The sequence below is a fragment of the Podarcis raffonei genome, chromosome 13 (assembly GCF_027172205.1).
Source record: "Podarcis raffonei isolate rPodRaf1 chromosome 13, rPodRaf1.pri, whole genome shotgun sequence".
In the NCBI taxonomy this organism is placed as follows: Eukaryota; Metazoa; Chordata; class Lepidosauria; order Squamata; family Lacertidae; genus Podarcis; species Podarcis raffonei.
Window position 1 is genome coordinate 10,771,788 of NC_070614.1, and position 25,072 is coordinate 10,796,859.

The 25,072-nt window shown below is 46.7% G+C and overlaps 2 protein-coding genes across 7 annotated transcripts in view; both read left to right on the forward strand.

Annotated features, from left to right (window-relative positions):
• The window catches only part of NBR1 (NBR1 autophagy cargo receptor), a 28,515-nt gene extending 25,390 nt beyond the window's left edge, over positions 1-3,125 (forward strand). Inside the window, exon 21 of the mRNA XM_053361919.1 lies at positions 1,157-3,125. Coding sequence (XP_053217894.1) covers positions 1,157-1,336 — 180 coding nt within the window. The 3' untranslated portion in view covers positions 1,337-3,125. The remainder of the gene's footprint in view (positions 1-1,156) is intronic.
• Positions 3,126-6,425: 3,300 nt separating this feature from the next.
• TMEM106A (transmembrane protein 106A) lies at positions 6,426-24,129 on the forward strand. Of its 6 annotated transcripts, none has more exons than XM_053361727.1 (10): positions 6,426-6,803; positions 10,362-10,441; positions 11,994-12,180; positions 15,430-15,683; positions 16,063-16,126; positions 16,263-16,422; positions 18,098-18,238; positions 18,323-18,366; positions 21,151-21,204; positions 23,208-24,129. In XM_053361727.1, exons 4-10 carry the CDS (start codon positions 15,446-15,448, stop codon positions 23,329-23,331), a joined length of 825 nt encoding a protein of 274 aa, XP_053217702.1. In that variant the 5' UTR covers positions 6,426-6,803; positions 10,362-10,441; positions 11,994-12,180; positions 15,430-15,445; the 3' UTR covers positions 23,332-24,129. The 6 variants fall into 6 exon arrangements, with proteins under 6 accessions (XP_053217702.1, XP_053217703.1, XP_053217699.1 ...); XM_053361728.1 differs by having other exon boundaries at positions 6,426-6,767; XM_053361724.1 differs by lacking the exon at positions 6,426-6,803 and adding an exon at positions 7,408-7,528.
• The last annotated feature ends 943 nt before the right edge of the window (positions 24,130-25,072 follow it).

Below are 25,072 nucleotides of genomic sequence, written 5' to 3' on the forward strand. Positions count from 1 at the left end.
ACACAGATGGCCCTTGGCGCCAGCAAGTTGGTGCTGTATCATTTCATTGGGACAGTCACCTGCCTTGTTCTGTCAGACTGCAGCCATGAGCTGCTTTGTTCTTTGGACTAGTTGCCACTAGCCTCCTGTGTCTCACCGTCCTCCAGAACCAGAGTGGAAAACTTTACTTGCTCCCATTGCATTCTGGTTGACTGGTGCTCTCTCTTCCATTTGGCGACAGCTGGGCAGTGGGAGAAGCAAGCACACGCAGTCCTCCGTCCTGTTAAAAATTAATAGATAGCGATTGGGAAAGGAACTTGGCTGTGTGAGCAAAGGTGGAGCTACCTTCCCACCCGCTCTATGCGGTCAGAGAGGAGAGGAGATGGGGATAGTAGGAAATGTCCTGTCGCACCTATAGTTGGCAGCAAGGATTCCAGAAATCCCTTAAATCGCAAAGGTAAAGGACCCCTGACAGTTAAGTCCAGTCGCAGATGTCTGGGGTTGCGGCGCTCGTCTCGCTTTACAGGCCGAGGGAGCCGGTGTTTGTCCGCAGACAGTTTTTCTGGGTCATGTGGCCAGCATGACTAAGCCGCTTCTGGCGCAGTGGAACACCGAAAGCAGAGCAGCGCACAGAAACGCCATTTACCTTCCCGCCAGAGTGGTACCTATTTATCTAATTGCACTTTTTGGCTTGCTTTCGAACTGCTAGGCTGACAGGAGCTGGGACCGAGCAACAGGAACTCACCCCATCACAGGGATTCGAACTGCCAACCTTCTGATCAGCAAGCCCAAGAGGCTCAGTGGTTTAGACCACAGCGCCACCCGCGTCCCTCATAGTGCTGCAGAAATAGGCAGGATCAAAATGGGAGTGGTAGCTTCACCCACCAGAGTGATATAAAAGCCTTCTGTTATTGAAATGCTGCTGACTGTGGAGTGAGTGGGAAGAGTAACCTGTATATTTTGTCCGTTGTGAAGATAAAATAATGGGGGGAAATGGGTTTCCTGAAGGAAAGGTGGGATATGAATATAATTAATAATTGCCAAGATAACATCCTCTCCTGTGGGAGGTGGAGATTTATTTCATGGGTACAGATTGGGAAAAGCATTGGCAGAGAACCTTAGATGTTAGCATGCACGTTTCCTGGTTTTGATCGTTCTCCTCCTTCCATCCTTCAAGGCTCTTCCTGTGGCCACAGAGGAGCAAATGAACCCCTTCCTAGCCAACCTGAGCGAGATGGGCTTCTGCGACCGGCACCTTAACCTCAGGCTGCTACGGAAACACAACTGTGATATTTCCCAAGTTGTCACTGAGTTGCTGCAACTGAGTCACAGCGATTGGTACGAAAACCAGTATTGAACCTTTTCCCTCACCGTGCTCATTAAAACCTGAGCAGTAAATGGCACCAGCAGCTTCCAGCTCCCTTCTGTTCCAGCACAGCAGAGATGGCTTGGCTTCTGTTTCGCATTGCATCATGGTTCATCACCACCACTACCACCAGTATCCAATGACTCGGGCGCTAGGATTTCTTTAAAACACTAAGGGTTGTTCCTTCCCCAAACTGGCATAATACCAGATTTTGTTGTAGTAAAAAGAGGCGAATGTACACACGAAATACAAGTGAGCTGTGTTCCTAAGAATTTTAGGGCTTTCGTTCATGAGCGGCAAGCAAGCAATTACCAGAGACTTGAGGGGGCCATCCTGTATTGTTCCTGCCCATCTGGTGGTGGCAGCGGTGGAGCTAAACTAAAGACCAGCTCTTCCAGATTCTGTCCTCTCATGAAGGCAGTGGTGGAGCTGTTTGTCCTCTAGTTTTGGAATCATCCTGCATTTTGTTGGAGCAATAATTCCACCAGCATTTTCATGTTGTGTTTTGCAGACGCTACCTTAAAATGCATTCGTCATAGTCTAGCTGTTGGCGTTCTTGGCCAGTCCCATCAAAATCTAAATGCTGCTGTTTGCTGTTAGTTACTGGGAGTGAAATAGACTATGAAAGGAGCAAAGTCGGTAGCAAGACTGGGTGGGTGGTTTGCCATAAAAATACCAAAACAAAGAGCAGTTGCTCCTCCTGTGTAAATCTTTAGAGGTATTATTAATAGCTGTTATAACTTAAGTATTTGATTGACACATGGTCAAGACATGCTTGGTGGGGGAAACGACACAAAACTATTTTTGTAGACCCATTCCTCTTGTTTAGATGACTAGACTCTCACATCCAAGATTTCTGACTCACCCTGCCCAGCCAATGGACCAATTTTTTTGGGGGGGGGGGAATGCACAGTTTTTAACAAACGTTTATTCAATTTCAACATGCTAATAAAGCCCTTAAATATGCATTTGCATAATTTTGAGCATAAAAGAACACGAGGAATTGCTGGATCAGAGATGGCATTAAGGGAGGAAGTTTCCCCCTTCCCATCAGGGAAAAGAGACTGAAGAAAGTTCTGCCCAAACCCCATTGAATAAACAGGATGTGTGCCCATTCCAACTGGATTATTTAGCTCTCAGGTGCTCCTTTGACTTTTCAAACAATATAAAAAGAATGGCTGCTATCGTTTAAAAAAGTCACACCTACCCTCGGAGATGTGGCTGAACCCATACCTGTTTTTTTGTGCTGTGGGGTAAACACAGGTCTGTTTTTTTCCTGTGACTTTGGGCTAATATGATTGGGAGGAAAAATTCAGAAATGATGGAAGCGATTAAGACCCCTTTTTGCTTTAGAAGAGGGAAAACGAAACGAAACACCTACTTCTGCAGTGCACTGGCTTTCCCCACCCTCATTTAACTTGTGCATGGAAAGCTACATATCTCTGATCAGAGATCACCAGATTAGGACTTATTTTGCTTTGGGTTGATGGGTGAGAATCTTGGTATTCCTAGGTAGATCATATTATTTGACTTGAATTAGTTCTATTGCTACCAATCCTATTGGCAAACCTCTTGTTAACCCTGGTAGAGAGATCTTTCTTTTTAGGTTTCATAAAAGCTGAACTTTTCTTTCGTTGGCTTCATATATTTTATGAGAGGGGTGCATGGATGATAATTTTAAAAAGTGCAAATATTAAGATCTTTGTATATTGCTTAGAATAAACACTTTGAACAGTCTTTGGGGTGTGACAAATGTTAAAATAAAGTATACATTAAATAAGTAGCCTTTCCTTTATGAAAATAAAACCAGCTCACCAAACGTTCCTTGCTGGGTGGGGTTTATGAGGGAAACCATTCTTAACCTTATTTCGAGAAAAGTAACTTCCACTGAAATGAAACATTTCAAGTAAAATTGGGGTGGCAGGGCTTCTTGAGTGAGGCACACTTGTTTATATTCAGTGGCAGTAGGTCTAGTGCTTTTTTTCAGCTGGGGCGCATTTCTGGCACCTCTCAGGTGGGTGCCATTGAGGACTGGCACCCCCCCCCCACGGATTCTCCTTCTAAGAAGCCCAAAAAACAAACATTTCAAATCAAAATGGAAGCTGACCAGCATGGGCGAATCTACAATTTTTTATCTACGACTTCACCAAGCTCCCAGCTGCATTTGGTCAAGCTACGTGTATTCATATTTCCTTTTCTTCAGTCCGTCTCCCATGTAGCAGCGATGGGCTTCCAAGTTTTCCAGCCAGGCCTCCGTCATTGCCCAAGCATGCATTTGCGCAAGGGCCTTCCAAGCTGCCCTAGCTATCCGTCTGAACCTAAGAGGAGAGAGGCGGGGGAACATTTGACCAGCACCAGAACCAGAGGCAACCCCTATACCAGCTAAAGGGACAGCTTGCCTTGGTTTTTAGCACCTCCCCGGGTGCTGAATGTAGCTGTTCTCAAACTGGCATTTGTTCAGGGCTGTCCCGAGTCGCCTAGCAACTTACTGTAGTGGTAGTAAAGGTAAAAGGTAAAGGTACCCCTGCCCGTACGGGCCAGTCGTGCCAGACTCTAGGGTTGTGCGCTCATCTCACTCTATAGGCCGGGAGCCAGCGCTGTCCACAGACACTTCCGGGTCACATGGCCAGCGTGACAAGCTGCATCTGGCGAGCCAGCGCAGCACACCGTTTACCTTCCCGCTGGTAAGCGGTCCCTATTTATCTACTTGCACCTGAAGGTGCTTTCGAACTGCTAGGTTGGCAGGCGCTGGGACCGAGCAACGGGAGCGCACCCCGCCGCGGGGATTCGAACCTCCGACCTTTCAATCAGCAAGTCCTAGGTGCTGAGGCTTTAACCCACAGCGCCACCCGCGTCCCTGTGGTAGTGGTGGTAGTAGTAGTAATAATAATAAAATTAATTTTATTATTTATACTCCGCCCATCTGGCTGGCTTTCCCATAACAACTTCATAGTGAGTTCTGGCACCTATTTTTCTTTGGGGGGGGGGGACACACATGGAGTAGGTCTGAGGATTTGCTTACAAGAAAACAACATTACACTGAACAAGCTTTGTATAAAAGGTTGCCTCTCCCCTTGCCATCAGAGGTGCTAAGATAATTTAAGTGCTGCCTTAATGCATGGCACTCTGTTGTTTTGCTCAAGCCCAGCACCCCTGAACCCAGAGCCAGAAGTCTGTGGGAGCCCTGTACGTGTACATCTGTCTCGGGAAACAGCAGTGGTAATACTTTTCAAATAATGTATCCCTGGTTTTTTTGAAAGAGCTTCTGAAACAGCTCTCTCTTTAAAAAACAACAACTCAGCAGATTGTTTGCTAGATGCACAACCCACTGTTGAAAAGAAGTGGGGAAAGCACAACAGTCAACAAACTAAGCAAACTGCTTCAAATATCCTCAAGGGTTGACTTAAGGCATGGCCAAACTTGGCCCTCCAGATGTTTTGGGACTGCAATGATCATCCCTGGCCACTGGCCCTGTTAGCTAGGTATGATGGGAGCCATGCCTGTCTTAAGCAAACCAAGGGACAATTTTTATAGCACAAGTGTTTAATAATTAGCTGGCTTTTTCATGGGGAGAACAGAGACTTAACCACATAAAGAGCTGCTTATTTTTCTGTCGGTGGCAGCGAGGTAACCAGATGCACACAGCTGGAAGAGCTTGGGCAGTTTACCAATAGCAACGACAAATTTGGTCCATTGCTCCGATGGAGAAACTTGCCAAACGGACGCAGGCTTCAAAGGGACAACAAAAACAATTAGTTTATTGAGATTTGGTACACGTTTATTGGTAAGCCTAGTTTAAAACTGCCAGGCACACACAGTAATCTTTGGCAAAATGTTATTAACTCTTGCATTATTATTATTTTCAGGAGAAGGCTGGGGTGGGGGACACCTTACCTTTGTTTTTGTCATTATTATTTACTTGTAATAAAATTACAAAACATAATTGGGTGCTGTTTTGACCTTTGAAAGCCCCCAATAGCCTGGACTTGGGCAAGCAGCTCCTCTCATAAGCATTAATGTCAGGTGAGATGAATTTGCTTCCCAAGATCAGGACTGGACAGGTTTGGGGACTTCTCTGCCATAGCATGCCCTGCAATTTCTTGCACCTAGCTTGTGTCTGAATGAATATTGTTTATAGTGGTTTTAGAAGTATTTGCACAAAGAACAAGATGTAATCAAGATATTAAAGGTAGAAGAGTGGGACAGAGACAATATAAATTAAAAGCATTTGCAGATGATGTGGTGATTATCGGTAGAAGAACCAACAGAGTCAATCACGAAAGTTTTACAAGGGATAAAAATTTTTGGTGAGGCAACAGGTCTTAAGATTAATAAAGATAAAACCAAACTCTTGGTTAAGAATATGAATGATGAGAGTAAAAATAAATCCAGATGCATCTGGATTAAAGATTGGAAGGAAGGCTAAGTATTTAGGCGTATGGGTAACAGCAAATAATATAAATCTGTATAAAGATAAGTATTTAAAAAGCTGGAAAGTTATTTGGAACAGAATGAATGTTTCACTATTAGGCAGTATTGAGTCTGTCGACCATAAAAATGAATGTATTATTTAGAATGTTTTTTTTTTTCTTTCAAACAATTCCGGTGATTGGCAAGGTGTTTCAATACATGGCAAAAAGATATTTCTAAATATATTTGGCAAGGGGGAAAAAACCAAGAATAAAATATAAAACACTGATAGATGGCAAAAGAGAGAGGTTTCTCCCTGCCAGATATGAGATTATACTATGAAGCATCTTGTCTTTGTTGGCTGAAAGAATGGATGATATTGGAGAATTCACATATTCTAGACTTAGGTCATAATAATATTTTTGGTTGGCACACTTATTTATGGTATGAAAAGGTAAAAGTACCGCATGAATGTTATGGATGTGGTGAAAGAAACCACGTCCTCCTTGGCAAACCTTTCCAATTTTTGGACTCCTTGATTGCATTTCTATAATTTTTTTAGCTCTTTTTGCAAGGCATGTGTAGAATAATAATAATAATAATAATAATAATAATAATAATAATAATAATAATAAACACAAATAGAGCCACTGTCCTTGGCACACTTTCCTGGGCGTAACCCCAATTCGACAAAGTAGGATTTCTCAATAAGCTGGTGACTAATTTCACTATGTTCTGTGGCGGAAGATATCTCTGGTGGAAAGTTGGGCTGCTGGTGTTTCATCACCTTAAATCTAGATATTGTAAAACTGTGCTTCAGTAGCGTGGTCATGGGAAACAGGTTGTGCTTTTTTCACCATAGGGAGAACAATGGGGATCTTGGTTTGCTGCTGAGGAGGCGCAGACATAATGAGGAAATTCCATGGAAAAGTCTGAATTTCTCAATTTCCTCTCAGAGCAGTGAGTGCAACTGGAAGGACGGCTTTGCCCAGTTGCCATGGCTGCCCTCCAGGTGAAAAAAGAGGACTTTGGAAGGAGCATAAATGGAGTGAGCATAAAGGGGTTTATGTTCTGAATTGAGCGCAAAAAAAAAAGTAGCAAAGTGGGTGGGGAGAAAGCGAGTGAAAAACTAAACTTTGAACATTTCAGGCCATTACCTCAGTTACAAGTTGAGAAGCGAATCTCAAATGCCTTAAAACAAAAGACGCTTTAAAAACCGAGTAGAGTATAGGCATTTTCGAAACGCGCCAACCTTCACGCAGCCTAGGGCCGCTAGTAGATGCTGGCCAACCATGACGTGGGAAAGGGCAACAACACGCATCTTCGAACCCCGAAGGCGACTTATTCGAAGCCCTGGGGCGATTCACCCACGAAGCTGCGGCCGTCGCCATTAATGGACCAGGGGAGAATATAACGCTATGCCGCCTTTTGCGGGACGCTTTACTTTCGAGTAAAGGGCGCCCGCGCTTACTCGCGAGTAAATGCCAGCGGCGTGGCCGGACTAGCCATCCTTTTTTCGGGGCGAAAGCCCGGCAGGGTCCGAGCTCGGCTCCCCCAATCTAAGCACCGGCTAAAATCAGTCGCTGAGGGGAAAGCCAAGAGCGGAGCGCCGCCATCGCCCCCTTCTCGGGCGGGAAATGCCCGCCGGGGGTGGAGCCGCTCGGCTGTCGCCCTCTTGGTGGCCGGAGGAGGGCGAGGCGCCGCCGGTTTTCGCTTTCGCTTCGCTCCGGAGTCCGCCGGACGCTGCAGCAGCCTGGCCGCTCTCCTCAGGCGGTGAGCAGGTGTCCCTTTTGGGTCTCCTCTGAGGGGCCGCGTGCGACCCTCGCCCCCTCGCTTCCTTCCCCTGCTGCCACTTTCTCCTCTTCTTCTTTGCTGTTGCGACTGTCCTGCCATTTCCTCTTTCTGGCTCTCGTTTTCTCTGCGTCTCGACAACCGGATCGTCAAATTTAAACGCTTGAAACCCCCCTGCCACGGCGGCGGGTCTGGGGGAAGGATCCCGATCCCTCCCCAAACTGCACCCAAGAGCCCCCTTCCCGGGCTCGCCGGGGAAGCGCATGTCAGCCTCGCCTTCCTTGGCCCTAAGGTGGCATTTTGCGAGGAGGAGGAGGAGGAACAAGGGCCATTTTGCAAAGTTCTTAACTGGCAACAACATGGCCTGGTTGAGCAAACCGGGGAACCAAACAGGGAGTAGTTAAGGTGCTTGTCTGGATGCGGTTGGAGGGTGGATGGCAGATCACAGATTGAGGTTGAATCCTGACAAGACAGAAGGATTGTTTCTGGGGTTAGGGCACTCCCTGGTCGTGAATGGGGCAACTGTGCCCCTGAAGGACCAGGTGCGCAGCCTGGGCATAGCTGCTGTCAACTTTCAGATTTGAAAATAAGGGATGAGCAGCCTCGAAAATAAGGGATGAGCAGCCTCGAAAATAAGGGATGAGCAGCCTCGAAAATAAGGGATGAGCAGCCTCGAAAATAAGGGATGAGCAGCCTCGAAAATAAGGGATGAGCAGCCTCGAAAATAAGGGATGAGCAGCCTCGAAAATAAGGGATGAGCAGCCTCGAAAATAAGGGATCAGCAGCCTCGAAAATAAGGGATCAGCAGCCTCGAAAATAAGGGATCAGCAGCCTCAAAAATAAGGGATCAGCAGCCTCAAAAATAAGGGATGAGCAGCCTCACCTGTCCCAGGGACAGTTCTACAGGATATCTAACAATCCGGGATAGCAGTGGGAAATGGTGCTAGAATAAGGGAATTTGCCGCAAAAAAAGGGAAGGTTGACAGCTATGAGCCTGGGAGTCATTTTCGGCTCACAGTGGTCTGTGAAGGGGCAGGTCCATTCTGTGTCCAGGGCAGCTGTCAACCAGCTCCATCTGGTACGCAGGCTGAGACCCTACCTGCCTGCACACTGTCTCGCCAGAGTGGTGCATGCTTTAGTTATCTCCCTCTCGGACTACTGCAATGCGCTCTACGTGGGGCTACCTTTGAAGGTGACCCGGAAACTACAACTAATCCAGAATGTGGCAGCTAGACTGGTGACTAGGAGCGGCTGCCAAGACCACATAACACCAGTCTTGAAAGACATTTCCAAGAGGGACGCGGGGGGTGCTGTGGTCTAAACCACTGAGCCTCTTGGGCTTGCCGATCAGAAGAGGGGTGAGCTCTCGTTGCTCGGTCCCAGCTCCTGCCCACCTAGCAGTTCGAAAGCACGCCCAAAAGTGCAAGTACCGTAGATAAATAGGTACCGCTCTGGCGGGAAGGTAAACGGCGTTTCTGTTCGCTGCTCTGCTTGCGCCAGAAGTGGCTTAGTCATGCTGGCTACATGACCCAGAAAAACTGTCTGCGGACAAACGCCGGCTACCCTCAGCCTGTAAAGTGAGATGAGCGCCGCAACCCCAAAGCTGTCAGCAACTGGACTTAACTGTCAGGGGTCCTTTACCTTTACCTTTTTACGTTTCCGAGCACAATTCAAAGTGTTGGTGCTGACCTTTAAAGCCCTAAACGACCTTGGCCCAGTATACCCAAAGGAGTGTCTCCACTCCCATCGTTCAGCCCAGACTCTAAGGTCCAGCTCCGAGGGCCTTCTGGCGGTTCCCTCATTACGAGAATTGAGGTTACCGGGAATCAGGCAGAGGGCCTTCTCGATAGTTGTGCCCGCTCTGTGGAATACCCTCCCATCAGATGCCAAGGAGATGAGTAACTAACTTTAAGAAGACATCTGAAAGCAGCCCTCTATATGGAAGCCTTTTAATGTGGTTTGGTTTTTTTTTAATGTTGGAAGACCCACTAGATGACCCTTAGAGTCCCTTCCAACTACAGTGGTACTTCGGGTTACAGATGCTTCAGGTTACAGACTCCACTAACCCAGAAATAGTACCTCGGGTTAACTTTGCTTCAGGATGAGAACAGAAATCTTTCGCGGTGGCAGCGGGAGGCCCCATTAGCTAAAGTGGTATCTCAGGTTAAGAACAGTTTCAGGTTAAGAACGGACCTCCAGAACGAATTAAGTTCTTAACCTGAGGTACCACTGTACATTTCTATGGTTTTATACTACTACAGGCAGGAAGGTAATCTCAGCCCCATCTAAAGCTACTTTTGCCAGCCGAAACTCCTTAATCTTTCCAAACAAGCTTCAAACCTGGTCACTCTTTGCTTTTCTGTCCACGTTTAGCTCCCTGCCCCCCTTTTTGCTCTATATCAGGTACGTCCAACTCCCAAGATACTGCAATCTACTCCCAGTATATAGGAAAGGCAGTGAGCTACCCCTTGGCATTTTGGGGGGGAGGGTTGACCAGAGTTGTCCACCGCTGACAATAGCACACAGCACTACAGCAGCCAGTAGACAAATGAGCCCATCTCTTTGCCCTCCTTGCCGGGGAGGAAATAAACGTCAGCGTGCCACACCTCTTAATATGGATCCCGCGATCAACCAGTTGGACATGCCTGGTATATATCTTCCCAAGTAGGGTTGCCTTCTCATCAGCCTGGGATGCTCCTGGGCTTTATTTACAGCAGCTAATCTAAATTGTAGTGAAATCAGTAGTTAAAACTCTTCACAGTTTGAGGATGAAGTGTTACCACCTGCTAATGTTTTGTTAATCTGCTTGTTAAAGGCACAGTGACAGAGGTTGACTGAAGAGTTGGCAGCACTACTCCCAAGCCTTCATGCTGCTTTCAGCGCTCATCCTGTGAGGTATGTGCAACCTGTATTTCTGGGTTACCTTTCTAGGTGATCTTCAGTTTTTGAATAGAAGGAACAGCTCAGCCCATTAAAACACAAAGAAGGGGATAAGTCTCCTTTGTGTGTGAATGAAGCCTGCCCCTTTTAAAAGAGCTGAATCTCTCCTGTAGTCAGTTTATAAAAAGAGTGTGTTTATCTAGAATTGCTCCTTTTCTAATCCCAGATATGCAGTCCTTGTTCTGGCCGCTAAACTTTGCTCTCGGCTAGGCAGAGGTATTGAGAATCCACACTGTTTTAAAATAGAATAGATCGGCACAAGTTTGGAACTGGGGGAAAGCTTTGCATAGGTTGAGAGATACTTTTCTGAATTGTGACTTTTGTGAGCCGTGGCTCATATTGAGTCTGCAGTTTTTTCTTTCCGTTCTTTATAGAAGGTTGAGGAAACCAGAGGTTGGCTAGGTTCTTGAGCAGGACTCTATCTTGTCTAAGCCTTGTTATCACTGAACCTGATTCAGAGCAGATGCCTCAATCAGCACAGGTCAAAATCAGATTAACAGTTTAATATCTGAAGTTGTAAAAGCTATGAAAGATAAACACTGCTAATTAATGTTAAATTCAAAAGTTATAGTTCACTAAGTCAAACGTCAACACTTTGTAGTTTCTAACACCGTGTATCTAGTAGCCCCCACAACTGGGAATGTTTGTAAAATATTTGAATTGGTAGAATATACATTTATTTTGTTGGTAAATTTGAGTTAGCAGGAGGACTTGCTGAAAAATGTTCACTCTCCATTTTTACCCTGTTGAACTTATCTCTATGTCTTTGAGTACACATGTGACCCTACCCAGCAGAAATCCATGATTCCTCTTCTTCTTCTTCTTTTCTTCTTTTTTTTATTAAATATTTTCTTGATTTACAAAAGTGTGTGCAATGTCTCTCTCTCGTATTTCCCCCCATGTAACATTTTTACAAATCAGTTTCATTTGTTGAGACATTAGGAAGAAAAGGGGGAAAGAGGTGGAGGGGGAAGATGGGTGGGGGTGGGGTCGGGTGGCGATGTTTCTATTTTACTTACTATATTTAGGGTTTGGTGTCAGCGTTGCTTGTGCAGGTTCTCTGCTTTTCGCTTGTGTTCCTTTGGTGGTGAGAGAGGTTGGGGTTGGCCTAGGGTGTGGTTGTTCATTTGTGGTTGGCTGCGGTGGTCTTTGTTTTCATGTGTGAGTGGGGTGGGTGGGTGTTTTGGATCAGGTTAGCCATATTGATTTGTATGCTGTTGGTGGATTTTTGTCCTTGTCTTGTTGGGCTGTGTATGTGATAAAGGGGAGCCATACCGGGGTGAAGGCGTTGTCTTCTATTTCTCCCCATGTCAGTTTCAGTTTAGTGGTTAATTTTTCTAGTAGGGCTGTTTCCCATACTATTTGGTACCACAATTCCTCTTCTGAGGGTAGGTGGGAATTCAACAGCAGTGTTTGAAACCTGGTGATAAATGATTTCTCAAATTTACCATATATCTCCCCTTTCTCTCCCCCTGCAACCCAATTTTCTTTTCTCCTCCTCCGCCAGTCATTCCTGCTTTGCCTCCCCTAGATATGATTTGTGGCATTGAAAGGACTTCCTTAGAGGAAATGTTAAAGATCTGACGCTGGTTGGGGCCTGCTCTGGGAGTCTGCTAGTGTTTACCTCTGATACTTGGCCTAAGTAGGGACTTCTGGGGGTGATTTTTCCTTGCTTCTGGCTCCCCATCTGCCAGGTAAGAACTGTGCCCTCCTCAAGCTCCTTCCAATAAGTTAGGTTGAGTATCCCTTCGCACAGTTGCTGAAAGAAACCAGCCATGGGTTTAGCCAAGGGGGCAGTGGGGAGGGGGCGGCTGCCCCTCCATATCAAGTAAAACAATACAAATACCAATCACATCAGTTCTGCCCCATAAAAATCCTGGCTATGCCCACGAAGCCAGCTGTTCTTAAGCCATATCTCCAGAATTTGCTGCTTAAAACAACTACGTATTGGTCATTGGCTTGTTTTGTTATTGCTTTTATTACATATGTTTTGTTTTAATCTTGTGTTTTTTTTTCTCTGAGATCTGTGAATGAAGGGCGGTATACAAATTTCATAAATAACAATAGCAATAAATAATAAGTGCCTCTGGAGAGCCAGTGTGGTGTAGTGGTTAAGAGTGGTAGTCTCGTAATCTGGGGAACCGGGTTCGCGTCTCCGCTCCTCCACATGCAGCTGCTGGGTGACCTTGGGCCAGTCACACTTCTCTGAAGTCTCTCAGCCCCACTCACCTCACAGAGTGTTTGTTGTGGGGGAGGAAGGGAAAGGAGAATGTTAGCCGCTTTGAGACTCCTGAAGGGGAGTGAAAGGCGGGATATCAAATCCAAACTCTTCTTCTTCTTCTTCTCTCACTGCAAACTCAGGTGGCAAGCACTGACAGAAACTGAGAAACAAGAGGGATGAGTTAACATGTTTTAGGGGGAACCTCAGTGTTTGCAGAACTACAAAAAAAAAAAGTTTTTAAAAAGCCTAACGTGAAGACTGAGCATACTCAGTTGCAACGAAACGTTAAATGTCAGTTGAAGAAGAAAAGCAGAAGATTGTGGAATCCCTGCTTGAGCTTCTTACAGTTTATGGTTTCCTGAAGGAAGGGTTGGCTACCTGGCTGGCTGGCTGGCTGGCTGGCTAGCACCCTGAACAGGAACGCTCCACGTTGGGCAAAAGTTTCCTGCATTGCAGGGGTTTGGACTAATGACTGTTGGATGTCCCTTCCAACTCTGCAATTCTGTGATGCTGTATCTGACCAGAGGCAAACGTGGCATGAGCCTATGCCCTAGGGGTGGGGAACCTCAGGCCCATTGGCCAAATGTGGCCCTCTGAGCCTTCCTCTCTGGCCCTTGAGATTCTCCCCAGGCCACACACCCTATTGGTCCTGCTTCTCACGTTCCTTAAGTGCTTCTCCATCACTGGAACAATGTCCTTGAACTATAATATTGCCTCTTGCAATAAATAGAGGGTGAATTGAATGGGTGAAGGGTTGGAGGAGAGGCAGAAATAAGAGCTCATTTGTCCATGTCTAGGGGGCTCAATCTGGATGGTTTTGCCAGGGGCGCAAGATCACCTAGCTACGGCTCTGGTTTCAAACTGCCTTCAGTTTTCTGAAGCATTGCTTTTGAACTTACAAGGCTGGAGGAAATGGGAGAAAAGGGGAGAAGGAGGAGACAAGTTTGAATGGCAGAAGGAGATGAGTTTGAATATGACAGAGTAGGGCATGCTGAATTTTTCAAATTCCAAAAATGAGAGGTGCTCAAAAGTTGTAACATGACATGGGAATTCAAGGTGTATTTTGGTTAAATTAATATAATTTAGTTTTGCTTGGTGAGTGAAATGTGTGTGAAATTGCATAGAAAATTGTTTAAATGATTGCCAAGTACAATTATATATTATTGTTATTGTTGTTGTTATTTAGCATAACCTGACATTTTCAGAAGGTGAAATTATAATTATTTGGTTTTCCCAAAGAACTTTATGTGCTTCTTCATCAAATGTAGACTTGCAAATCTAAATGTTGTCCATTCACAAAAATAATAGCAGGTTCAAGTTCCTCACTCTCAAAAACTTATGTTTAAGACCCCCTCACTGGGGAAAAAAAATTGCAACAATTTTCACCCTCCTAAAATGGCACAGAGGGAAAATGCAAATGTTAATACATTCCTCTTTACCCAAGCCTTTGGCCATTAAACTACTAAATAGGGGCAGGGGGGGGGCTGTTGTTGTGGTTATTTTATTATCATTATGTGTATTATGTTTTTATTGTTATGCTGTGTAAATCATGTTCTTAAGGTTGTAATAATAATAATACTTTTATTATTTATACTCCACCCATCTGACTGAGGCTGGATCTAGACATGTCTAAGAGGCGATTCAGTTAAACACGTTGTAAACTCATACAGGGAAATCCGGTAGGGGGGAAATGGGACTCTACACCACCACCTGGTGTCACAGTGTTATATCGCATATACAACACATACAAAACACTTTTTCTTTACCAATTTAGCTGAGTCCTGGGTTGCCTCAGCCACACCTCCCTAGGATCCAAATTGAATAAATAAATATAACAACAGCAGCAGTTTAAATATGGTAACCAAAAGAGCCAAACACGTTTAAATGTATATCAGTGATGGGGAACGTGTGGCCCTTTAGACATGGCTAGACCACAGCTCTCATCATCCCTGACCCCTGACTAAGCTAGCTGGAACTGGTGGGAGTTGGAGTCCAACAACATCTGAAGGACCACAGGTTCCCCATCCCTGATGTAAAACATTCCAGGAGTAGGGCAGTTCTCTCCCTGAGAGAAGTGAAGCTACAGGGAACCAGGCAGAGGGCCTTTCCGGCAGTGCCGTCCTCCCTTTGGAACGCCCTCCCAGCAGATGTCAAGGAGATAAATAACTATACAACTTTTAGAAGACATCTGAAGGCAACCCTGTATCGGGAAGTTTTAACCTTGGACATTTTATTATGTGTAGAAAGCTGCCCAGAGTGGGTGGGGCATAAATAATAAAATTATTATTATTAGTAGTAGTAGTAGTCACAAAGGGAAAAAGGTATTGCTGGGGAATGTAATTTTGTTGTGCCAAGTGTGCCTTCCAGGTGTCCTTGATCCTAGGCTCATTTAAGAAATCAAGTACTGCCTTTGGGGATCCACAAGACCATGGGTAGGCAAACTAAGACCCGGGGGCCGGATCCGGCTCAATCGCTTTCTAAATCCGGCCTGTGGGTGGTCCGGGAATCAGCGTGTTTTTACATGAGTAGAATGTGTGCTTTTATTTAAAATGCATCTCTGGGTTATTTGTAGGGCATAGGAATTCATTCATTCCCCCCCTCCTAAAAACCAGTCTGGCCCCCCACAAGGTCTGAGGGACAGTGGACCGGCCGCCTGCTGAAAAAGTTTGCTGACCCTTGCCCAAGACCCTTAGATCTTCATTTATCAAAGTCTCTTTGTCAGACAGCATCCCTAAACAATGGACAGAGTCCTCTCGTGGCTGAGGAAACTCTGCGGCAAGGAAGAGGCCGAAGAAGAAAAAGGAGAACGCGACTCGCTACGGGAGAAAAGTTCGGGTGATGAGGATGAAGCACCCTACTATGGTACCATCAACGGAGGCAATGTTGCAGAGGCGTCCTGCGCTCCTTGTGTTGGCGCTGCCAGCCGTGGCTCCGTCACCTGCCCTACGTGCCAGGGCACCGGGAGGATCCCCCGAGGTAAGTTTCAGCTTGTGTTGCCCAGGTTCTTCCAAAGCTAATGTAGGAAGAGCCCCGCTGGATCCTGTTTCCGAGACTGACCGGCCAGATCTTTCCCAGAAGCCAACAAGTAGCTCTTGAAGGCACCAGCCTGTACAACTAGCTGATCCAGACATACTTAAAACAGCTGGTTTTTTTTAAAACAGACACACGAATGTCTTCACAAGTTCTGCTACATCTTGCTTAAGAAGGAAATGGCCCAAATTACATGCAATGTTCTGCATTGAGATGTACATACTGTTCTCTTCATTGGACCAGATCTGTGCTCCCCTGCATTGAGTGGTGTTTTCCAGACCTTTGCTTATTCTCTCTCTCCCTTCCTTCTCCACTCCTATTCTAGAACAAGAACAGCAGCTGGTGGCCCTCATTCCGTATGGAGACCAGAGGCTCAAGCCCAGGCGAACGTAAGTTCACTGTGTCTTTGTTGATGGTGCTCCCTGTCCTTCTTCCCACCGTCTCTTTCCTAACTTTGCTGCCAACAATCTGATTCTTTTGTGGCGGTTCTACTACTGCTAATCTGCCTTCCTCCTGTTTTTGCAGGAAGCTGTACGTATGTCTCACAGTGGCTATCTGCCTGCTGATGACAGGCCTCATGATGTATTTCCTGTTTCCACGCTCCATTGCAGTGGTCCCTGCCGGACTGAATTTCTCATCTATATCTTTTGACAATTCTACTTACAGCATCACCCTTAATATGACTGTGAGTCCCTGGGGGTTGGATCACATTGATGTCACAAAATCTCTCTAGTTTCTTAACGAAATTTGTGGGTTGTTGTGGGGTGGTTGTTGTTTTAACACAATTACTGGGCTCAGAGCTGCCTGGAAGATGCATCTTATTGAGTTAGAGGGGCTTCTAGATCAGAGATCTCTGCAACTTGGTTGTAACTGTGCTGTGTGCAGAGGAAAAATCCATTATGCCTATGAAAAGAGGCATCCTTTATCACCGCACATGTTCCAAGGCTGAGAAGTGACGTTCAAAGCAGGTTGTGGGACTCAACTTTGCCCCAAATTTAAGACTTTATCTAAGGAACAAAGGAGCAGGTGACTAAAGGAGCCTGTTGTAAATCAGATTAGGAAAAATTAAAACCGCCTTTTTGTCTAGTCTAGGGGTCAGCAAACTTTTTCAGCAGGGGACCGGTCCACTGTCTCTCAGACCTGGGGGGGGGGCTGGACTATATTTTGAAGAAGAAAAAATGAACAAATTCCTATGCCCCACAAATAACCCAAAGATGCATTTTAAATCAAAGGACACATTCTACTCATGTAAAAACACGCTGATTCCCGGACTGTCCACGGGCTGGATTTAGAAGGTGATTGGGCCAGATCTGGCCCCCGGGCCTTAGTTTGCCTACCCATGGTCTAGTCCTTATACTCAGCACATCACACTCAAACGTACATGGCACACCATACAGATGTGGGCAGAAGCAAGCAGCATCTTGTGGGCAAAGGCATTTCCATTTTTGCTTGTATCAATCTGTGCTGGGTGAGTACAAGACACCCAGAGGACACCAGATTGGTTTCTACAAAGAGAGTGAGGTTTATTACACCTGAAACTGTTTCTGATCTAGTCTTTTCATCGACTTTCCCTTCTGCCTGTCATTCCTTAGGATCGGGGATAGGGTCTCAAGTAGTACCTAACAGGAATCTTCTACTGGGCTTAACCTAGTCCAAATATCAGGGCCGGTTCCATGTTCTGTACAGAGCTTCTGTACAGATGGTTCATGTTGGTCTCACGCATGGGTAGGCAAACTAAAGTCCAGGGGCCGGATCCGGCCCAATCGCCTTCTAAATCCAGCCCGTGGACGGTCCGGGAATCAGCATGTTTTACATGAGTAGAATATGCCCTTTTATTTAAAATGCATCTCTGGGTTATTTGTGGGGCATAGGAATTAGTTCATCCCCCCCAAAAAAAAATATAGTCCGCCCCCCCCAAGGTCTGAGGGACAGTGGACCGGCCCCCTGCTGAAAAAGTTTGCTAACCCCTGGTCTCACGGAACAGGTGAGACCATATCAGATGGGTCACCTGATCTTTAGCATCTTCCTTTTCAGTGTGTCCAAAATACTTTCTGGATCCATTGTGATTAGCCCTCCTCCATGCCTTAATCATATTTCATCCAGACTTCCCTTTGCTCCTGGCCTCAATTCCTGCTGTATTCTCCCTCTCTGCCCCTGTGTGTTTATCTAATGTACAGACTGGGCATTCCGCTTTTTCTATGGCATCATACATTTGGATAGGGCGGCAGCAGCAGCAGCAGGGTGCTAATTATGGGATAAATATTCAGTCCCGGAACAGATGGACACACATGTACCAAGATGTCAAATTTATCAACTCATCCCACATAACTCATACTGCCTACCTGTCTTTCTCTCTCTAGAATATGCTGAATGTGACAAACAACAACTTTTACACTGTGCATGTGTCTCAACTTGCTCTCGAAGTCTTGCACAAGGCACTGGTGATTGGGAAAAACACTGTGACGACACAGCTGGACATCAGACCTTTACATGGGGCTCAGGTGAGGACCATGCTAAAGTGTGTGTAGCAGAGAAGCAGTAGACAAGCAGCCCAAATTAACTCGCTCTTTCTTATTTATTTTTAGATGCATTACAGTGTCTCGAGTAAAATCATGGATAATAACACTTAGTAAGTATGTCTGTGAAATCTATCCCTGCACTTGGGGGAAAAAAATATCAATTCAAGTTATGCTGTCAATTGATGGATTTTTTTTTTATAACGACTTTAACCAATTGTGGCTGGCAAATTTATATGTTTCAGACCTAAGGGAGATGCCTTTGTTAAAAAAAATCATTGAACAAAATGACTGCTTTTTAAGTGTGAACAACTTACAATTTCTTAAACAAATGTTTCAATTTTAGAAGGAAATATCAGCATTTTTTTTTATTGAGTTATATAATGCATAGTGTCCCCATTACAGTAATGTAGCACAGCTAAAATTGACTTTCAAATTAAGCCAGTTGAAGCCCGTCAGTACTGCCCAAGATCCAGACAGATGGCTTAGTATCTGTTTAGTGGGTTACAGTGAAGGAAGAGGCACAGTGAGACTAAGTAGATGCTTAGGTATCTATATCTACCGTATTTTTCGCTCTATAGGACGCACCCGACCATAGGGCGCACCTTGTTTTAGAGGAGGAGAACAAGAAAAAAATAATTCTCCCCCTCTTTGCTCAGCGCTCCTTCAGCGAAGCAGCAGGAGAAACGGAGCCCCTTCCATTTCTCCTCCCGCTTGGCTGAAGGGGTGCTGCGCAGCTCTCCCTCTCTGCTGAAGCCAGGAGAGTCTTGCTCTCCCGGCTTCAGCAAAAGGAACCCGAAGCCTCCGGAGCGCAGCGCAAGTTCCCGCTGCACTCCAGAGGCTTCAGGCGGCTATCCCTGAAGCCTGGAGAGCGAGAGGGGTCAGTGTGCACCGAAGCATTGCTATCGCTGAAGCCAAGGAGCCTGCATTCGCTCCATAGGACACACACACATTTCCCCTTAATTTTTGGAGGGGAAAAAGTGTGTCCTATAGAGCGAAAAATACGGTATATCTATATCTATAATAAGAGAGCTAGGATAGTTGTTAGAGAAGCTACAAGAGACACACTTAAGATCCCGCCTGCATTATGCATTTAAAGCCATATCATACCACTTCAAAGAGTCACTGCTTCTCCCAGAGAATCCTGGGAACTGTAGTTTGTTAAGGGTGCCGCTGAGAGTTGCGAGGAGACCCCCAGTTACCCTCACAGACCCAGAGCTCCTTGGAGAAAGGAATTGATTGTTGAATCACTGCTTTAACTGTGTAGTGCAGATGCGGGGGGGGGGGGAGCTAGGGCAGAAAATTAGAACGGCAAAGAACTATATATCTATCGCTTGTCTGTGTTGCTGAGTGTGCTCCTCAATTATGTCACAGCTAAAATGGCCGCTGTTTCTTTAATGCGAATAAAGCTGGGTCAGCGTGACTCAGCGGCCTGCACCAAGTTGTATATATAGAGTGAGAAATGTTAGTTTGCAGCTGAGGCTGGTGTTTGGGTTGGTTGGTTGGTTGGTTGGTTGGTTGGTTGGTGCTGGTGTGTATACCGTATTTTTCGCACCATAGGACGCACTTTTTCCCCTCCAAAAATGAAGGGGAAATGTGTGTGCGTCCTATGGTGCGAATGCAGGCTTTCGCTGAAGCCTGGAGAGTGAGAGGGGTCGGTGCGCACCGACCCCTCACGCTCTCCAGGCTTCGCACACCTCTCTGCAAGCAGCGGGAGCCCAGCGCTGGGCTCCCGCTGCTTGCGGAGAGTTGCCTGCATGCTCAGGCCTGCGCGCGCTGAGCTCAGCGCGTCCAGGCTTCGCGGACCTCTCCGCAAGCAGCGGGAGCGCTCCCGCTGCTTGCGGAGAGTTGCCTGCATGCCGAAGCCTGCGCGCGCTGAGATCAGCGCGCCCAGGCTTCACGGACCTCTCCGCAAGCAGCGGGAGCTCTCCCGCTGCTTGCGGAGAGTTGCCAGCATGCCGAAGCCTGCGCGCGCTGAGATCAGCGCGCCCAGGCTTCGCGGACCTCTCCGTAAGCAGTGGGAGCGCTCCCACGGCTTGCAGAGAGCTGCCTGTTTGGGGGCTGGGTGCGCCCTATGGTCCGGTGCGCCCTATGGTGCAAAAAATACGGTAGTTATACAGTCGTGTTTTGCACAAAGACTTTTAAGAATAAAACTCTGCAAGGATATTCTCGTGGACTCTCTTGTGCCGACAAGGGTCCGAGGACCAGGCTGAGGAGACAAAGGGAGGTCAGAACCCTTTCCTTCTTTTTTTTTTTTTTTTTTTTGCTTTTTACAAACACTGACAAATTAAACAAATATCCCAGCTTCAGAACTTGAGCTGTGGTCTTTATGCAGTAACTGAGGGACTGACCTTTAACATCAACCTGGAGACAGACCATTTGTGAGGGACCCTGGTAACTTCAATCACACCTGTGTTACCTTTATAGCGAATACATCTAGTCCAGCCCTAACTGGCAGCAGCTCCTGCCCAGAGGTCTTCCCAGTATTACGTCCTAAGATATTTTTCAACTGGGGATGCCAAGGACTGTTGGTTGGCATCTGTCTGTCTCAAGACACAATGGAGTGTGCCTCCAGGGGTGAAGTCCAACCACTGGAGAGTCACAGCGTCTGCTGTGGCTGCAGAGACCAGCAACGTTGAACTGCTGCCTCCTGCATTGTTCTTGCCACATTTCCAATCAATACCATGTAGATTTAGCTTCGGGGTGTCAGTATTTCTTTCCAACCACCTGTTTGCTGAGGACAGGACCTGGGAAATTCAGCATGCAGAACAGGGGCTCCGCCCCAGAGCTATGGGCCTGTTTGTGACAAGAGACAGAAAAACCCATCCCCGTTAAGTTCTGCATACAAAGCGTTGGCATAAGCAGCCGGAAACTAATGATCTTCCCTTCTCTTTCAGCAACATTTGCACGTGGTCCAAAATAAAAGTTCACAATGTTCTCCTGCACATACAGTAAGCGTCATTTCCTTGACAGTAACCTGACGAGTTTCTGCTCTCCCTCTCCCGCCCTGCTCCCTGCTCCATCCTTAGTGCTTTCCTCCAGCCAATAGCATAAATTTCCCCATGGCAGTCCCCTGCTCCTGGCTGGGCATTTTCTTCCCACCACCAGTCAATTCATGACATCTTTTAAGCTCCACTTTCTCCCTCTCGGTCCCAATATCATGTCACCCTTCCCCAGAAGTCCTTGCACTAGCTCTACCAGCTTTCAATCTTTTAACATTCTCCTCCTTGGCACCCTGATTCGTTCTTCTCCCCCTCTTTCCAATCCCACCATGCACAGCCTCGCTTTTCCACATACCTCTCACAGTCTTCAGCATCTTACTCTCCTGTAAGAGCTGTGAATCTGGGCCCATAACCTGTTTTTGGGATACAGTGGTACCTCGCAAGACGAATGCCTCGCAAGACGGAAAACTCGCAAGAAGAGTTTTCCGTTTTTCGAGGTGCTTCGCCAGACGAATTTCCCTATGGGCTTCCTTCGCAAGACAAAAGCCCATAGGGAAATCTCCGGGGACAGCGGGGAAGCGCAGCGCGTCTTCCCCACTGTCCTCGGACCTCCTCCGAAGGCTGGCGGTGGGGCGGAGAGACCTCCTCCCGCCGCCAGCCTTCGGAAGGCTGCTCCGAAGGCTGGCGGTGGGGCGGAGAGACCTCCTCCCCCTGCCAGCCTTCGGAAGGCTTCTCCGAAGGCTGGCGGTGGGGCGGAGAGCCCTTCTCCCCGCGCCAGCCTTCGGATGGCTGTTCTGAAGCGCAACGCGCCTGTTCTGAAGTGCAACGCGGTCTGTTCCCGGACCTGTCCTGAAGACTTGCGGTGGGAGGAGGGTTTTCCTTCCCACCGCCAACATTCAGAATGCTGTTCTGAATGTTGGCGGTGGGGAGAAAAGCCCTTCTCCGCACCGCCAGCCCGGCAAGCGGTTTCCATAGGAACGCATTTATTTTCAATGCATTCCTATGGGAAACCGTGCTTCGCAAGACAAAAAACTCGCAAGAAGAAAAAACTCGCGGAACGAATTAATTTCGTCTTGTGAGGTACCACTGTACTGCCAGAGAGACGGAGGCATCAGGCAGGCCCCCAGTCGTCTCCAGATGATCACTGGTCTCCCGTGGAACAGCACCAGTCAATTAGCGACACGAGCCTCAGAGACATTCCAAGACTCATGCACACCCTTTCAGCAGAGTCTCCACAACAAAAGATGCAGACAGGAGAGCATATTTACAGCTTTATTCAACGTAGATCAGAACAAAGGAAAAACATGACTGCGTGCCTCCGTATCCAGGAAAACAGCTAGAACAAAAGCTATATACAAAACGGAAGTTCCCAGCCAGAACTGGAAGTAAACAGGCATGGGATACACAACAATCATGCCTGACCCTTTAAGGTGGAACAGAACTATCCTAACACAAACCCTGTTTGCTGCACTCCAGCTCCTTGGCCATCAGGCCCCTGTTGTGTTCATTTTTAAGTATTTATGCTGTGCCTTTCAGCCCAAAGTGAAACAAAATTGCAGCTCCGCCCAATTAATCTGCCCCTTGATCCAGCACTGTTTGAGGACCCCTTTGAGCCTGAAGGCCAGCCCCATCCCTGACTCTCCTCTTCCCAGAACAAACCTATCCACCCCCTTGCTTGCTTTTGTGTCACCTGCCGGCTGGCTTTCCCCCGTCAGCGTCCTTACTGCTCGTCGTCGGTCTCTTTCATCTGACTCCCATCTCTTCCCTGCTTATCTAATGTAGATTATAAGCCCAAAGGGCAAAGGCTGGAATCATTTCTGTATCTTGTACAGTCCTGGGCCTGAACTCTAGACTTGAATTAAGCTGTGGTTGGAAAGATGGAGGTGGTGAAGAGGAGGGGAGGGCTTCGTATGTCTTTGGTGGGTTGCGTCAGGTTGGGAACTAGACTTGGGGAAGTCATCACGGCTGTCAATTTGCAAACGTTTTGAGCTGGTCTTTCTCTCCCTCTGCAGGGGTACTGTGACTTGCTCATACCTTGCTCACTCGGAGCAGTTGGCCTTTGAAAACTACCAGTATGTGGACTGCAGAGGTAATGTCATGCTTCCTGGGATGTCCGGCTCCTCCTGTTCCCCGTAGCTGCTGTGAACTCCCAGAGGAGAAACTGTTTGCCACATCTTCCGCCCTCTGCAATGAAATCGCAGCAGCAGCAGCAACATTTTCATCCCTCCTGTAAACTCTGGGGTCAGGAAGGGAGAGGCGTTTCATTCAGTATTGCTATTTCTGCTGCTAAGACGAGGGGCAGCCTCATCAGGATGTAACAAGATTTGGGTGATGCTGTTTGACACGTGTCTTGAGGGACCAGCAGAAATGCGTCTGATTGTGGAAGATAGAATCCAAGAAAAGCATGCTGGAGCTTTGGGATTTTGCACTGGAATTTGCATAGCTTTGGGCTGTATGCGTCCAACACCCACTGGCCAGATTGGACTGATCTTCTACAAATGTTTTCTGGTCTGAAGAAGTGCCAAGTGTGTGCTTTACGGGAAGGCTGGAGTTTACCTTTGAGGTTGTCGTTCAAAACAATCTTCCCTTGCTAAGCAGCAGAGAACTATGGACTTTGCACTCTTCACTTGCACAGGCAAACACTGCTTCTAAATGAGGCTGTATGTTTACTCATCTCTCATCCCACTGGCTTCCTCCTGACCATTGGATCAGCCCTTTGCAATGTGTGGCGGAGGCGGAGTAAGAGTACACAAAGGTTTTGGAAGTCACAAATCTATTATTCCATGTTCAAATCCTGTCTTTCTAAATGCACCCCTCTCTCTTCTGGGCAGAGTCGGGGAGATAATAAAATCATGCTGACCTCCATTTTCTCTCTGTCAGATTGCACAATTCTCAAAAAAAGGACTCCAGAATAAATAGTCTCATGCATTGTTATTGGAGGCGGTGTGCTGTTGCTTCTTTGCTTACACATTGTGATGGGAGATTTTTTTTTTGCTGCGTGTGTGCAGTGCTGCCTGGTGGCGAGTTGAAATTATTGCACAAGAGAACTTTGTAGATGAGGAAGAAAGATGTCTGATACTCTTAAGGCTGTGTACACATCAGGGCAGGCATAGGCAAACTCGGCCCTCCAGATGTTTTGGGACTACAACTCCCATCATCCCTGACCACTGGTCCTGTTAGCTAGGGATGATGGGAGTTGTAGTCCCAAAACATCTGGAGAGCCAAGTTTGCCTAGGCCTGAACCAGGGCATTAATGTGCATGTGAGTTGCATAGATATGATTTTTCACTGTGCATTTTTGTGTGTGCACTTTTGCCCACAGATTTAAATCTCTCTCTGTTTCCCATCCACATTGGGCAGAGCTTGACTGGATGCCTTTGTGCTGTGTGGTCTTGTCTCCTCCCTTCAATTGGAACTTTCCTGACTCCCGTAAGTTCTGGAAATCTGAGATCCATTGTAGGTGTGCGTGCAGGTATTTGTTTACCTGTTCATGCACACACCTTTTTTAATTAAAAAAAAAAGTTTTACCTGTAATTGCATGACAACAAACTTCCACCCTAGCCAATGTTTCATAGCAAACGAGCCATATTTTAATTTTAATGTTTTTTGAAATACAAGTTGTTGTTTTGTTCCACCAGATTTGTGCATGATAGCAGCTCTCCCATCCCTCGAAAAGTGTTTTTTGGGGTATAGAACCAGCAGCCCACCACCTCATGAGGCCTAATAACGACCAGGCAGGTGCAAGCACTGGCGCCCCCAATCTGCAGACCCTCCCAATACAGAGCGCTGTGAGTCAGCTCAGAGAAGAGCATAAAACTGTGCATTTAACACACAAGTACAACACACTAAGGCAGGACAGAGAAAGTGATTTGTGCAAG

What these genes read in the sequence shown, in the direction of transcription:
- TMEM106A (XM_053361727.1), top strand. Translation starts at nt 15,446, where the DNA reads ATGGACAGAGTCCTCTCGTGGCTGAGGAAACTCTGCGGCAAGGAAGAG. An exon ending in GACCTTTACATGGGGCTCAG is followed by an intron (nt 18,239 to 18,322) that starts GTGAGGACCATG and finishes ATTTATTTTTAG; the next exon opens with ATGCATTACAGTGTCTCGAG. An exon ending in ATCATGGATAATAACACTTA is followed by an intron (nt 18,367 to 21,150) that starts GTAAGTATGTCT and finishes CTTCTCTTTCAG; the next exon opens with CAACATTTGCACGTGGTCCA.